Source organism: Saccopteryx bilineata, chromosome 11 (assembly GCF_036850765.1).
Source record: "Saccopteryx bilineata isolate mSacBil1 chromosome 11, mSacBil1_pri_phased_curated, whole genome shotgun sequence".
In the NCBI taxonomy this organism is placed as follows: Eukaryota; Metazoa; Chordata; class Mammalia; order Chiroptera; family Emballonuridae; genus Saccopteryx; species Saccopteryx bilineata.
The window spans coordinates 56,237,887-56,254,273 of NC_089500.1; the positions used below are offsets into that span (position 1 = coordinate 56,237,887).

At 45.6% G+C, this 16,387-nt stretch overlaps 1 protein-coding gene across 5 annotated transcripts in view; it reads left to right on the forward strand.

Annotated features, from left to right (window-relative positions):
- Window positions 1-16,387, forward strand: part of PTPRM (protein tyrosine phosphatase receptor type M) — an 899,870-nt gene that overhangs the window by 420,385 nt on the left and 463,098 nt on the right. For all 5 annotated transcript variants that reach the window (XM_066246290.1, XM_066246286.1, XM_066246288.1 and 2 more), the window contains exons 6-7: window positions 4,754-4,928; window positions 12,408-12,701. In XM_066246290.1, the coding sequence (XP_066102387.1) occupies window positions 4,754-4,928; window positions 12,408-12,701 (469 nt within the window). The remainder of the gene's footprint in view (window positions 1-4,753; window positions 4,929-12,407; window positions 12,702-16,387) is intronic.

Sequence of the window (16,387 nt, forward strand, 5' to 3'; positions counted from 1 at the left end):
AGAATATTGATAATGAAAATGAATACTATGTCTCTTAATTTAGCAACCTCATATTCCTATTCTACCTATGAAATATTTTTTTCCCCCACTGAGGCTATTATTACTAGAGTCAGCAAATACCAATTGGGTTCTAATTCTTGTGCACCCACATAACAAGTAAGCTATGTTTCTTGTCTTGTGGGCCTATAGTTTGCTAGAAAAGAAAGATGTTACTGTGATATAACATACTTTTTACTGACTTTATTTCTTAAATATCTTTAGAATTCTTCTCTCTCATCTCTTCTTTGATCATTTGTTACTGTGAGATTGAAAAGTATATAATCAATTTCCCTCAATATTCTTCCCACACTCTCTCCTTCAGTCCATTATCATACCCATAGATGTGTTCATTTTACCCTTTTGTCTAAAATGCTTCCTTCCCAGGCATCAATATAAACGGTAATTCTCGACCTGTCATATTCCTTGGTGTGGTCTGTATTGTGCTCATCTTTCTAGCCACATCACAGGCCGTTCCCAGAAGCACTTCTGTTCTAGCCAGGTAGAATAAATTATACTGCCCCCATAGTTCCATGCTTTCGTGGCTTCTGACTCTTGCAGGGTTCTCACTCACTGGGCTCCACTTCTCCTCCGTCAGTGCCTGAGAAACTCCTGTTTATCCACAAGCCTGAACTCAAATAGCTTTTCTGCAAAGCCTCACGCCCCCTTCCCGTATGGTCCCCTTTTCCTGGGGTTACAGCAGTAGGCAGTGCATTGCTCTGTGCTGTGACTATTACCTTACTTTTCTGGTTTTCTAACAACTGTAAATTCAGTTTGGTAAGGGATTGTTCTTTTAACTCCGTGCTCCCTGTATATTAATCGAGTATGTGCCCCTTAAAACATTTTTACTAAAGTGTTGGTTGAATGGATGCTTGAATCCATGTACATCTGAATGATTTAATAGAAAATGACCTGCAGATTCAAGCCAGATTTTCAACTTGGTATAGTTCCTTTTATTTTTTATTTTTTTGTATTTTTCTGAAGCTAGAAACGGGGAGAGACAGTCAGACAGACTACCGCATGCGCCCGACCAGGATCCACCCGGCACGCCCACCAGGGGCTACGCTCTGCCCACCAGGGGGCGATGCTCTGCCCCTCTGGGGCGTCGCTCTGCCGCGACCAGAGCCACTCTAGCGCCTGGGGCAGAGGCCAAGGAGCCATCCCCAGCACCCCAGCCATCTTTGCTCCAATGGAGCCTCGGCTGCGGGAGGGGACGGGAGAGACAGAGAGGAAGGGGGGGGGGTGGAGAAGCAAATGGGCGCTTCTCCTATGTGCCCTGGCTGGGAATTGAACCCTGGTCCCCCGCACGCCAGGCCAACGCTCCACCGCTGAACCAACCAGCCAGGGCCAACTTGGTATAGTTCTTGAATAAAGATGGTTGCCAGTTAGCACTTGGTTTCTCTCTCCTATGTATTACTTCTCTTTAAAAAACGAAATCTAACTTTCTGTATGATTAATTATATGGAATTAAAAATAAATAAATAGTCTGACCTGTGGTGGCGCAGTGTATAAACCTGGAAACACCGAGGTTGCCGGTTCAAAACCCTGGCTTGCCTGATCAAGGCACATATAGGAGTTGATGCTTCCTGCTCCCCCCCCCATCTCTCTCTGTCTCTCTGTCTCTCTCTCCCCCCCTAAAAAAAATTACTGTAAAATAAATAAATAAATAAATAAATAAATAAATAAATAAAAAAGCTTTTCCCTGAGACTCATTAGAGTTGTATAGAGTTGTTAGTTTGAAGCTTTTTATTTAAATGAATAAATCTGTGGCATGAAGCTAACACCTATGAAGTAGTGTAGTACTCCTCTCAACATGTGCATAAATTCAAAAAGGAGCTTTTCTTAGACTTAAGTGTCCTCTGTACAGCCTTGAATGTTTGTGAGGGATCAGTAAGTTCATACTTTAAAAGTCTTTGAATAAACATTTTTTTGAGATAGACTTATTCTATTAGGAAAACTATTACAGGATTAATAGAGAAGTGTATTCTTAGAAGATTCATGCCACAAGTAAATAAATAAGTAAATGGCCCTTTTTGTTAATGCTGCTGCTGTTGATAAACTAAACAAATGCTGACAGATATGAAATCTGTCTTACTTTAGGACTTAATTTTCCCCCCTCAAAACTGGAGATTAATTTTTTTTCAGTTTGATATAATTTCATTTTATAGAGCGGTAGGTCTAATATTCCTTCTACTGGTAGAATTTGATTATGTATTTATTTGAGGGGGAGGATAGGAGACTCAATGTGTGAAATACAGAGAGGAATAATGGAATTAAAATGCTAGATTGATTTTGTTTTTCTAACTTCTTGGTGCCCTCTTCAGACTAAATTTAGGGGACAAAGAAAGACAAATTAAGGTATATATATAACTTCATATTCTGATTTAAAACTTTTTAGGCTATTAACAAAGCTGTTTAGATATATAATACTAAAAATGATGTTGGTGGAACTCTTCTTCCTCACCCCTGATGTTTCCATCCTGTGGCAGGAACTGTACTAGTGCTGCACTCCTGCCAAGCAGGAGCTGCCCGGGAAGGAAGCTCTCAGCATGCACAGCCCAACCCCTTCTGTGGAAGCTCACTCCCTTATATAAGCCCTGTTTCTCCTGCCTGTGAGTTTTACAGCAGCTCCCAACATACAGGAGGCTTTGTGATTTTCTAGTGTGGCCTGTGGCTGTGTGGGTGAGTCTTTTTAATTCTGTGCTTCAGTATTAGCAAATCCATTGTTACTGCACATCAGCCATGTTCTACAGCATCAGTAAAAAGGTGGTATTTTGACAGTCTGTCTGCCTTTCTCCTTGAACTCATGTGTGGGGCCAGTCATTATGCCAGTGTCCTTGCATACATCTTTAAAAGCTCACAGTAGCCATGAAAGTGAGTTTGTATCATTTTCTCATTACAGATGAGCAAAGGGAGGCTCTAGGGAGGTAAATCACTTTGAAGTTAGGTTTGATATCCTGGTCTGTCCGAATCCCAAATTCATGTCCATTAGGATATACTGTCAAAAAGAATATCACAGATAAAAGCCTTTAAGGATTTTGCATAATATAAATCACCAGATACTACAGACGAGTTGTATTGTTTTATAGGTTAGTGTTTTCATAACTGCAAATACAAGCATTTAGATATAACCTGCAGGCCCCTCAATGCACAGGTCTTGCCCCCTCCTTGGCTTCACCAGCTGCTGTCACTACATCTGAGGCCTTCAGCCTTTCTAACCATCTGAGCCTTCTGTACTGGCTCCTCTGACTAGAATCTTCCTCTCCCACCTTCCCCCTTCACCTGGTCACCTCCTACTTCTTCAGATCTCAGTTCCAATGTCACTTCCTCAAACTGACCTTCCATGGCTACCCTCTCTAAAACTGGTCCACATTGTGACTTCCGCTAGCCACCCGATCCGTCCCTTCGCCACTCTAGCCACCATTGGTGAGGACACCATTGGTGAGGACATGCTCAGGCATCCACTTCCCACTGGAGCCCCATGGGCACAGCAGCCACTTTTCTTTTGTTCACTGTTGCAAGCTACTTTCTTCACACAAGGCTAGCTTGGCGTTAGCACCCAAAATGGTTGCCAGGTGAGTAACAGATATAGTGGTTGGAATTGTTCATTTGCTGTAAGGTCTTTGCTCATTGTTTTCTACTTAATACTTGCAAAAGGCCCTGGCCGGTTAGCTCAGTGGTAGAGCGTTGGCCTGGCGTGCGGGGGTCCCGGGTTCGATTCCCGGCCGGGGCACACAGGAGGGGCACCCATCTGCTTCTCCACCCCTCCCCCTCTCCTTCCTCTCTGTCTCTCTCTTCCCCTCTCGCAGCCGGGGCTCCATTGGAACAAAGATGGCCCAGGCACTGAGGATGGTTCTGTGGCCTCTGCCTCCGGTGCTGGAGTGGCTCTGGATGTGGCGGAGCTGCGCCCCAGAGGGGTGGGGCGTCGCCCCCTGGTGGGCGTGCCGGGTGGATCCCAGTCGGGCGCATGTGGGAGTCTGTCTGGCTGCCTCCCCGTTTCCAGCTTTGGAAAAATGAATAATAATAATAATAATAATACTTGCAAAACACATTTTAAAGATAGCCTCTTTCCTGATAATTATATTTAAAAAAGAGAGAGAGAGAGAGAGAGAGAGGAGCTGCTCCTGTTGCATTCCAGTATCAGGTAACTGAACATATGCTTCTGCTGTGTGTTGTTTATGCAGGAGGACTATCACAAAGCATGGGCTGGTTCTTCAGACCTCCCCAACAGGGAATAGGCCAATGCCTGCTTATTCTTTAAATGTAATTCTTGATAAATTGTTTATTTGTTCATATCTAAAATGAGGTCCGTAATAGGGTACTGTGTGAGTTAATTTTGTTTCTTAACCAGGCATGTAAACAAGGATAAAATGTTATAAAAAGGCCCAATGTTGGCTGTTTGGGAGCAAAATAAATAATATTTTCATATGCTTTTTCTCTCCTCCTGTTGAGCTATTTTAACATAATTAATACCTCGAAGGGGCAAAAACAAGATGTTTCTGCACACTTCATTTTGCATCCATCAATCTTGACATTGTTGATCACGGCAGAGTTTCAGTTTCCTGACCCGTTGTTCTGGAACAGATGCCTTTGGGGAGTAAGCGACTGAATCCAGATCCGCATGGAGGTGACACCGGTGAAATGTCATCAGGTGTCTTACAGTTTCGATGTGGCCTCTCATATTGCCTTTATGTCCTTCCCTCCCCCATTTACACAGGGTATTGATGGACGAGATGCTCCTCTGAAGGAAATAAAGGTGACCAGTTCCCGAAGATTCATAGCCTCATTTAGTGTCGTAAATACGACGAAACGAGATGCTGGCCAGTACCGCTGCATGATTCGCACAGAAGGAGGTGTTGGAATATCAAACTATGCAGAATTGGTAGTTAAAGGTATTTACCATATTTTAATACCCAGAATAGTCTGTTAAAGTACATATGTTACACAGTTCTGAGTTCATTATTGTTTAAAGCTCAAACGAACCTTTGTATGTTTCTGAACAGTAATGTCGTGACAGGCTATATTGATGGATTGGATTTTAAGTACAAATTTTGCACACGAGCAATATTTTTGGAAACTATTTTATTTATATTGGGTTAGTTGTAGACAAAGCAATGAATGTGCTCTGGGCAAGTTCTTATTCCAACTCTAGGTAAGAGATTGCAACCTATACATTTTCTTTTTTAAGGAATGAAAAATTTTTTACTGCTAGGAAATCACCTAAAATGCAAATATTTACCAGCCAGGATTTTATGATAGCAGAATGGTTAATAAAAATGAAGCAGCATCAGTGTAAAAATGCTCAGTCATATCACACAAGCCGTATTGATAATTCTGAGTTAACATTTATAATGTTGCAGTTAGGTTCTCTTACCATACTTTTCATGGCTGAAAAATTGAGCCATAATATTCAGGAAGGTTGGGGATAAGGGGAAAAAAGTGGGGGAAATAAGTTTTCTTTACCTGGTTTAGTGAGTGTGTGTGTGTGTGGAGGAGGTGCTGAGGAGTTTATAGTATTAAGCTGCAAAGGCAAGTCTTGGTCCCAGATGGAATCATTTGGACTTTAGATGTACCATAAGACATTCTTAGACAACTTGTCGCAGGCCATTGCTGTTTTGTCCTAGCAGAACAGAAGCATAAAATTGATCTCTTTTACAAAGATGAGCTATTCATTTTGTCAGCAAATATTTCAATGCAGGCAGTCTTAAAAACTGAGTAGTTCAAACCCTAGCACAAGCGAGGTAGGCGTGGGCCAGCAGCTTACCCTCTCTTTGCCTATTTCCTTGTGTTTAAAATGGACAAGATATTGACTGACCAGGCGATGGCGCAGTGGATAGAGCGTCGGACTGGGATACGGAGGACCCAGGTTCGAGACCCCAAGGTCGCCAGCTTGAGCGCAGGCTCATCTGGTTTGAGCAAAGCTCACCAGCTTGAGCCCAAGGTCACTGGCTTGAGCAAAGGGTCAATTGGTCTGCTGAAGGCCCACAGTCAAGGCACCTATGAGAAAGCAATCAATGAACAACTAAGGTGTTGCAACAAAAAACTGATGATTGATGCTTCTCATCTCTCTCCGTTCCTGTCTATCTCTATCACTCTCTCTGTCTTAAAAAATAAAAATAAAAAAAGACGATATTACCTACCCTGCAGCCCTTTCAGGAGGATCAAATGCAAAATGTGTATCAACAGCACTCAGAACAACGCACCTAGTAAGCAGGCAGCACCCGTTCCTGCCGTGATAGGGAGGAGGCCGCTGATAGGGAGATGCTTACTCTCTGCTCCAGTGCAGTGCCGGGCTTCGTTCGGGAATGCATGTCAGTACAACTTTTCCAAATTCTGAAAAATTGAATGCCTACCCACTTATTTTTCCCTCCTCTGCCACACCCATATTGAATCAAAAGCTTGGAGGACAGAATGAGTCATGACATCTTTAGGTGACTGACTTGGGCATGCGCTTTTCTTGTGAAATCACGGCTGCAGCGTCAGTGACCCCGGCTTTCAAGAGGCAGTGTTTCTCGGTGACAAGCAGTGTTAACCTGCGGCTGAGGTGTTTGGTGTCAGGAAGCGCCAAAGTCTCTGCTTGAAAAGATATTTGCCCTAGCAGATCCATATGAATTTTGGTTTCTCGTGGATCTTCAGCTAGCCTGTCTGGCCAGTGTTTGAGTTTGGGTGTGAGATCTACAAGGAAACAAACTCTTTTATTTATTTATTTATTTATTTATTTGTATTTTTCTGAAGCTGGAAAGGGGGAGAGATAGTCAGACCGACTCCCGCATGCGCCCGACCGGGATCCACCCGGCACGCCCACCAGGGGCGACGCTCTGCCCACCAGGGGGCGATGCTCTGCCCCTCCGGGGCGTTGCTCCATTGTGACCAGAGCCACTCTAGCGCCTGGGGCAGAGGCCAAGGAGCCATCCCCAGCGCCCGGGCCATCTTTGCTCCAATGGAGCCTTGGCTGCGGGAGGGGAAGAGAGAGACAGAGAGGAAGGAGGGGGGGTGGAGAAGCAAATGGGCGCTTCTCCTATGTGCCCTGGCCGGAATCGAACCCGGATCCCCCGCACACCAGGCCAACGCTCTACCGCTGAGCCAACCGGCCAGGGCGAAACAAACTCTTTGTAGGTGTGCTCACCAGCCCCTGCTGAAGCTCTCCAGGAAGTGAGGAGTGTCTCTGTAGAAAACGGGCACCGTTTACCATCAAGTCCAGCAGAACAGCCTCGGTGTGCCCACGGCTGAGTTACTTACTATCTTTGTTAGTACATAAATTTTGCCTTGCGATGGTTTCTGATGTAAGGTGCTGCGTTAGCTTCGCTGTGACTAGCCAGTGCCGTGATCTTGTGGCATCGTGCCTGCCTTGTGATCAGTGTGATGCAAACAAGTCACTTCTTTAAAAACTGCCTCGAGGGCAAAGGTAATTGTTGGGAGTTATAAGTGAATTAGACATGTCAGTCTGGCAGGACAAGCATAAACACAAAGAATGAGTGGGCTCTTATTCACCCTCATGCAGCTCAATTTCCTGCCTTAGGACAGCGCAACGACCGTGCAGGTTCCCATTGGATTCGGGCAGATGCTGAAGGCACAGTGGAGCTGGAAAGTGGTGGGCCATTCCGTTTATTCAAGTCTCATAATGGCAGATGAGCAAACAGGCAGGGCTCCCAAGCCCCTCAGGATCCCAGACTCACCCAGTCTCACAGGCCCCCACCAGCCTCAGCACTCCCCAGCCAAACAGGCAGGGCAGAAATCAGGGCTCCCAAGCCCCTCAGCACCCCAGACTCACCCAGACTCACAGGCCCCACCAGCCTCAGCACTCCCCAGCCAAACAGGCAGGGCAGAAATCAGGGCTCCCAAGCCCCTCAGCACCCCAGACTCACCCAGACTCACCCAGACTCACAGGCCCCACCAGCCTCAGCACTCCCCAGCCAAACAGGCAGGGCAGAAATCAGGGCTCTCAAGCCCCTCAGCACCCCAGACTCACAGGCCCCAGCAGCCTCAGCACTCCCCAGCCAAACAGGCAGGGCAGAAATCAGGGCTCCGAAGCCCCTCAGCACCCCAGACTCACCCAGACTCACAGGCCCCACCAGCCTCAGCACTCCCCAGCCAAACAGGCAGGGCAGAAATCAGGGCTCCCAAGCCCTGACTCGGTCTCTGATTCTACAGCCTGGACTCATTCTCCAGACTCACCCTCCAAACACTCTATCTATCTATCTATCTATCTATCTATCTATCTATCTATCTATCTATCTATCTATCTCTCCCTCTCTCTATAACTCTCCAGCAAAACAATCTGGGGGGAAAAACTCCTTCGTTCCCCAGCAAACAATGGCCCCTCCCAAGCAGGAAGGCATTCCACAATTTGCAGTCTGCTGCCCCGAGGGCAAGCACCCAGCCTTCCATAGACTATACACACAAGGCACTGCCCCAGTACAAGGGAGCAAGCATAACAAACATTTGTTTACCCAACAGGTACCTTGGCTCATAGTGATAAAACTCTCTAGGCCTCTTTACAACCCTGCAGGTGGCCACAGCTGGTGACACCTGGCTGCAGGCATGGTTCCCCTCTGAAACTTGACTTTTTCTCTATTTACAATTCTATAGCCATATTTTACATGCATTTCATTTTAAAAATGAAATAACATGGTGGATTCTACTAGTTCAATAAAGTATTAACTAGAGAGGATTACTTTTTAACCTCTACAACAACATTTTTAGGCCACCTGTGTATATTGTAACAGTTTTTTTATATGCGTGTAATATTTGTTGTATCGAGTTCGTCACTTTCTTATGGTCACATACTGATTTGGCTCCTGCTTCCCAAATGAAGCCCAGGTCATTTTTTTTTTAGCTATTACTCTTATCTTATTGATGACTACCATTGCTTTTATTTCATTTTTTATTGCATTTATTGTGTTGGCGTTGGATAGTAACATGATCTATGTTTCAGGAGTATAATTCGATTATACATCATCTGTATATTGTATTGTGTGTTCCTGATCCAAAGTCGTCTCCTTTTATCCCCATCTGTCCCTCCTTCACCCTCCTCCACCTGCCTCACCCTCTTTCCCACTGGTACGTTGCTTATTGTAATCAACAGCAAAGATGTTTTATATAATTTCCAAAATGATGTATATATGCATATATATTAATATCATATTTAATTGTATTATATATACATTAGGCATTCACATATGTATATCGATTAGAAATATATATATGCATATAAATAATTTTTTTGCTGGTTTATTACCTTTATCATGTTTTTTTCACTTTCACTTGAATTAAATTGCTTTTTATCACTTAGTATAGATTTTCCTCCTTCCCTTTCTCTCTTCCTTCCTCCCTTCCTTCTTTCTTTCTTTCCTTCCTCCCTTCCTTTCTTCTTTTTGGGAAAATGTGTTCAAAATTTTTAGTATTGACTTATTTTTGTAATGATGTATCCAGCAATCCATAATTTCTTTTGAATATCTGTCTCAATAATTTCCAGCTTCTAGTTGAATCTCTCATTTGATTTAACATATTAGGTAGTTTTCTTAATAGGGAATAAATATAGAAAATATTCTTGGGGAAAACAAGCATTAAAGATACATCTATTTTAAGATGTGGATAATAATATCCTGAATGAATTGCTGTGCTCAGTCACCTTTGTGGCCTTGCCCCTGAGCTGTGTTTTGAATGGCATTTCAGTACTTGCAGCATGTGCAATTTCAAAGTAATTAAGTGCTCTTTCAGTCTAGCTGCATAAATGTCTTAGGATGTACTATGAAAGGTCCATTGCATGTCCTGGTTCAAGGAATCACCATAGTGAAATAAATTGATGTTAAATCATGATGAGTTAAGTCAGAACTGTTTAAAAAGATGAAAAGTTAGCATAAAGTTGTAGTTTATAAACAATAGGAAAAATATTTAGTAAATTTGTATTCCCCCAAATTAAATTAATGTTTTATCCCTGGCTGGATAGCTCAGTTGGTTGGGGCATTGTCCCGAAGTGCAGAGATTGCTGGTTTGATCCCTGGTCAGGGCACTTACAGGAACAGATCAACGTTCCTGTCTGTCTGTCTGTCTCTCTCTCTCTCTCTCTCTCTCCCTTCCTCTCTCATTAAAATTAATCAGTCAATAAAAAATAAATTAGTATTTTATTATTTTGACTTAGGCTAATGATATTCTATTTTAGAAAGTCAGTATGATTTATAGCACTTTGTTATTTTGGGTTTTTTTTGTTTTTTTGGGTTTTTTTTTTTTTTTTTGTATTTTTCTGAAGCTGGAAACGGGGAGGCAGTCAGACAGACTCCCGCATGCGCCCGACCGGGATCCACCCGGCACGCCCACCAGGGGAAGATGCTCTGCCCCTCCGGGGCGTCGCTCTGTTGCGACCAGAGCCACTCTAGCGCCTGGGGCAGAGGCCACAGAGCCATCCCCAGTGCCCGGGCCATCTTTTGCTCCAGTGGAGCCTCGGCTGTGGGAGGGGAAGAGAGAGACAGAGAGGAAGGAGAGGGGGAGGGGTGGAGAAGCAGATGGGGGCCTCTCCTGTGTGCCCTGGCTGGGAATCGAACCCGGGACTTCCGCACGCCAGGCCAACAATCTACCACTGAGCCAAATGGCCAGGGCCATTTATAGCACTTTGAATACAGACAATAACAAAGACACACCATCCCAACAAAAGCAACTGATACTGCTGGTTTTTAAGTCAGCCTCGGTATCACCTAGCATCATTTCAGTGACCAAGGTCAGAGGGTACCAGCTCCCCGGTGGTCCTGTTCCACAGGAAGCATGCCTGGGACCGAGCAGCTGCATGTGCCATGGAGCAGACAGAGGTCGCATAGTGCAAGCCACTGTAAGCACGACACAACAAGCAGCCTTTGTTTTCTGTGGATTCATACGAGCTAAGTGAGGAGTTAAAAGCAAAAACACACCGAAGAGGCACAAACACCTACAGAAATATTCTTGAAAAAAAAAGAAATCACTAGATCTGATGGGGTTTTTTTTTCTCAGATGGAGATTCATGAAGATACAAACATGTTATTTTGTACAATGGTCTCCTGTCCTAATATCATGTATGGTGCCACTCACAGTGGCAGTGCCATGTGGGTCGCCTTCCTTTGGTACCTGAGGGTCCATTCAGCTAGCTTCTCAATAATGTACTGGGAATACTATTTAAAACAAGATGATCTGTCGCTCCCGTCTCTTTCTCAGACAATGATCCGGAAAGAGTTGGTCCTAGGTTTTATTTTTTTTATATTTTTTTATTTTATTTATTTATTTTTTTGTATTTTTCTGAAGCTGGAAATGGGGAGAGACAGTCAGACAGACTCCCGCATGCGCCCAACCAGGATTCACCTGGCACGCCCACCAGGGGCTACGCTCTGCCCACCAGGGGGCATCGCTCTGCCTCGACCAGATACACTCTAGCGCATGGGGCAGAGGCCAAGGAGCCATCCAAAGCGCCCGGGCCATCTTTGCTCCAATGGAGCCTTGGCTGCGGGAGGGGAAGAGAGAGACAGAGAGGAAGGAGGGGGGGTGGAGAAGCAAATGGGCACTTCTCCTATGTGCCCTGGCCGGGAATCGAACCCGGGTCCCCCGCACGCCAGGCCGACGCTCTACCGCTGAGCCAACTGGCCAGGGCCAGTCCTAGGTTTTAAACGATGAGAGACTTTCTTGGGTGGTAAAGAGAGGTTGCTGTTGATTACTGAGAGTTTTATCATGCTGGGCAGAGCTTGTGCTTGGCTTCAGAGCTTTTCTCTACTCACCGATTTAATCAGGCTCGTTACTGGACGCGCCCTGAACAGCCACCGTGTGGACTTTCTTATCCACACTGCTGGCTTCTCCCGAAGCTAAACGAGTCCATTGTGCTAGTTTCTTGGGAAACGAGGCCTCCTGAATACGCGTTTATGATGAGAGAAACTATAATTATTGGGCTATGTTTATAAAGTGATGATGTCTTTGGAATAGTAAGTATAAGGAAACAAAATTTAATGATATAGAAAACTAGCACCTTTGATGATTTCAAAGACATTTTCAATAAGGAGGTTTGCAATAGAGTGCCTCCTAGAGCTTACGTACTCCCACTTGAGAGACCTATAAGAAGTTACTTTTAGTGAAAAATAAAATCCTTTGAAGTCTGAGAAAAAAAATGAGTGGTGTTCCAAAACAAACTGGAGGCAGTACCTACTTGAGCAAGCTCAGGTTTTCAAAACAGTTTATTTCACACGTTGGAACATTGTGAAAACCTTTAGCTGTGTGTTTTTGTTAATAGTCTAAAGAAAATCATTCTCCATCAATTTATTCTAGAAGTGTTCATGTATTTGAATAACTGATGTACGTTTAGCTCTTTCCAAACCGAAGACCAGAGGGCCTGAAAGACGGCTGTTGGGTTTGCCTTTCAGAACCACCTGTTCCGATTGCCCCCCCTCAGCTGGCCTCCGTGGGGGCCACCTACCTGTGGATACAACTCAACGCCAACTCCATTAACGGAGACGGGCCCATTGTTGCCCGGGAGGTGGAATACTGCACCGCAAGTGGGAGCTGGAATGACCGGCAGCCAGTGGACTCCACGAGTTACAAGATCGGGCACCTCGACCCAGACACGGAGTATGAGATCAGCGTGCTGCTCACCAGGCCCGGGGAGGGGGGCACTGGATCTCCCGGGCCAGCACTCCGAACCAGGACCAAGTGTGCCGGTGAGTGTGGGTGGGGAACTCGGGACTAGTCTCCCTGCCCTGCTAGGTGGAGACTGCAGCAGTGAGTGTGGGGAACTCGGGACCAGTCTCCCTGCCCTGCTAGGTGGAGACTGCAGCGGTGAGTGTGGGGAACTCGGGACCAGTCTCCCTGCCCTGCTGGGTAGAGACTGCAGCGGTGAGTGTGGGGAACTCGGGACCAGTCTCCCTGCCCTGCTGGGTGGAGACTGCAGCGGAGAGTGTGGGGAACTCGGGACCAGTCTCCCTGCCCTGCTGGGTGGAGACTGCAGCGGTGAGTGTGGGGAACTCGGGACCAGTCTCCCTGCCCTGCTGGGTGGAGACTGTGGCGCTGTCAGTGGTCAGGTGGCTGGCGCGCTCTCCAGGCTCTGGCAGCGTCCTCGGCAGAATAAGCAGCTCCCTTTGTCTGTGAACAGAAGCCCAGCAGCCTGTGGACTTCAGGACCTCAAGGCTTGATGTCTCTCAGGCAGCTTCCATCCCTTTATTTCTATTCTTTTTTTTTTTTTGTATTTTTCTGAAGCTGGAAATGGGAGAGACAGTCAGACAGACTCCCGCATGCGCCCGACCAGGATCCACCCAGCACGCCCACCAGGGGCGAAGCTCTGCCCCTCCGGGGCGTCGCTCTGCCAAGACCAGAGCCACTCTAGCGCCTGGGGCAGAGGCCACAGAGCCATCCCCAGCGCCCGGGCCATCTTTGCTCCAATGGTGCCTTGGCTGCGGGAGGGGAAGAGAGAGACAGAGAGGAAAAGGGGGGGGGTGGAGAAGCAAATGGGCGCTTCTCCTGTGTGCCCTGGCCGGGAATCGAACCCGGGTCCCCCGCACGCCAGGCCGACGCTCTACCGCTGAGCCAACCGGCCAGGGCCTATTTCTATTCTTTATTTACACCTTCCTGTGAGTATCACACAGCTCAAGTAGGAATTCTGCCTACAGTTGACAGAAGCCTCTGCTTTAAAGATATCTGTCCATAGGTCAGATCCTCTCATTCTGGCCCCTTTGTTTTATGTTCACAGTTCATGTGTTTATAGCCTAGAGGAGCTCTGGAATAATAGATTCCATCTAAGAGATAGCTTTAAGCTGTGTTTTTATTGATGGATATTTAATGGAGGACTGGTTGCCCATGCGGTAGAGCCCATTTGTACAATAAGCAGGGTGATTTGTGGACTGCATGCAGTCTTTAGGTTTAGATTTTATAGTTCTAATTGGGCTGAACCCGCTCTGCAGCTTAAATAAAAGTAGGGTTGGTGGACAGAGAAGTGGTGACTCTTGTAAAAATCAAAACCTGAAGGGAGCTCCCATTAGAGGGGTAATGCTGTTTCTGAATGGCCACTCTCTGGCCAGAAGTAGAGAGAAATATATTGGGATACTGAAGTGCTCTTTTATCATTTAAATGAGGAATCCCTTGATTGAATTGTGGGTTCAGGTGGAGAGAGTCCATACATTTTTATGGAGTTAATTGATTCTTCACACAGCGTCATTTAAGAAGATATGTAAGGTGCGTGGCTGCTGTGGCCATGCACATGCAGGTGCTTATTGGATTCAGAGAGACAGTAAAGGAACAGCGGAGCCAGAAAATGGTGGGCCATTCTGTATATTAAAGTCTCTTAACAGTGGAGCAGCAAACAGGCAGGGAAGACCGCTTCCGTCCCACTCCCCAGACTCACCCTGACTCACCTTCCGGACTCCCAGGCCCCCAAAGCAAAACAGCACTCCCCAGCCAAATAGGCTGGGCTGAAATCTGAGGGCTTCCAAGCCCTGACTCACACACACACACACACTCTCTCTCTCTCTCCCCCCCACCCCCACCCCAGCAAAAACAGGCGGGGGGGGGGGATCCTTCTCCAGCTAACAGTAGCAAACAGTGGCCTCTCCCCAGCAGGAAGGCCATCTGCTGCCCTGAGGGCAAGCACCTGTAGCCTTCCTTCCACAGACCACACACACATGGCACTGCCCTGCACTGATGCAAAATACGGGCAAGCAAACCTAACTCACTTGTGTCACACTTGAAACACAATGGTTTGCCCAATAAGACATGTATCAATATGTTTCGTTTTTAAGTACTACATTCTGATCCTGACTGCTAGGAGCAATGATTAAAACTTAATATTTTTAGATGTTTCATTTTTTTTTTATTAGAGGAATACTGTTTCCACAATTTCAAAGCTCATGGAAAAAAAATTAATCATTTTTTTAATGTTCTTACTAAAAAGGGGCACAGGTGCCTTCTCCTCCTGGGGAAGCGTGCCGGGCCTGTGTTCGCAGGCCCCGCGTCGGCTTCCAGGTCCCAGGTCCGTGCGGCACATTCACATCCCCCGCTGGGCCGAGTCTCTGCAACAGAACGCTGTCTCTACTAGTGGCCCCTACAGTCCTGACGGGAGGTTCCAAGGAGAGATAACCCTTTTCTCCTTCTCATTCTCTAAGCCGTGTCATTTCCTCACTCACTTTAAATTGGATAAATTTCCCTTTCTTTTTGTGAAATAATTTATCATCTCTTGTAATGCAAACACTGTATGTAATGGAGAACACTGTATATATCACTCTCCAATATTGGAATTGCTTTTGAGGAGCCACTGAGCCACTTCACCCGCAGGTGCTGTAAAGTACCAAAAGCTACAGAATTAATATTACTATTTTGGGAAGCTTGAGAAACGTTTTGTTGATTTGGGTTAAGATGTGCAGAGAAATTGTGAGAATAGTCCCTGTACTGTGTGACTGGCATAGTCAGGATGGCCCTTGGCATTGTATTGTAAATGCAAAGGGGAGGAAAACATGGATCCCCAGACATTCCACCACGCCTGTGGGGAAAGGGGTGAATGGCTAGCCAGGTACAGGGAGAGAAAAGCCAAAATAAACCTTTTCTTATAACTATGAGCAAGCATTTGTCCCCACTACCTCTCCTATGTAAATGCGTGTGGTTAACACGTGTGACTCTGAACAGAGAGATAGCAGATGAACACTAGATAATATAGGAATGCCTTTTAATATGTAAAGAGACATCTTTCTACCATTGTGTTGGCTTGTAAACTTTGTTTTTCCCAAAAGGCTGTATGGCTTGCAAATTGAACGTGGTCCTATCATGTTAAAGGACATATGACTATAACCAATAGTGGTAAGGGGCTCCCAATTGCAATTTTTGCTTCTGTACTTCCCACTTACAAAATTATAAAAACTAAGTAGAACAAGGGGCCTGCGCGCGCTTTCCTTCAGAATTCTGTCGGAGTAGCCGCTGCTTGGCCAAGCTAGACAATAAAGCTTTGATGTGTAACCGACGGACCTTGTTCCTGTCTTCAATGTTTCAGGTCCCTCCGAATTAGGCTTAATAATTTCAATTCTATAATTTGTTTTATAACTGCTTCGTGAAGTCTCCAGGGCAGATATTGTGATCTCCTTGTTAGGAGTAGGACAGAAGCCTGTGTGACCTGCCCTTCTCTGAGCATGCCTGTAGTGTTATTCCACCTCATTCTTTGTGAGGGTTCTGTTTGGGGTATACAAATATATAGTCTTCTCTTTCAAGGAGAGGTTAGAATTGCATTGTCTAGACTAGAGAGAGGATACAGTATTTCATTCTAGTCACTAACTACCCCAACTACTTTATGTTCTAGTTCTGGTTTGGTTTTTTTTTTTTTTACATATTTTGTCTTTTCTCTTGGTTTGCTGCCTGTACATTTCAGCAA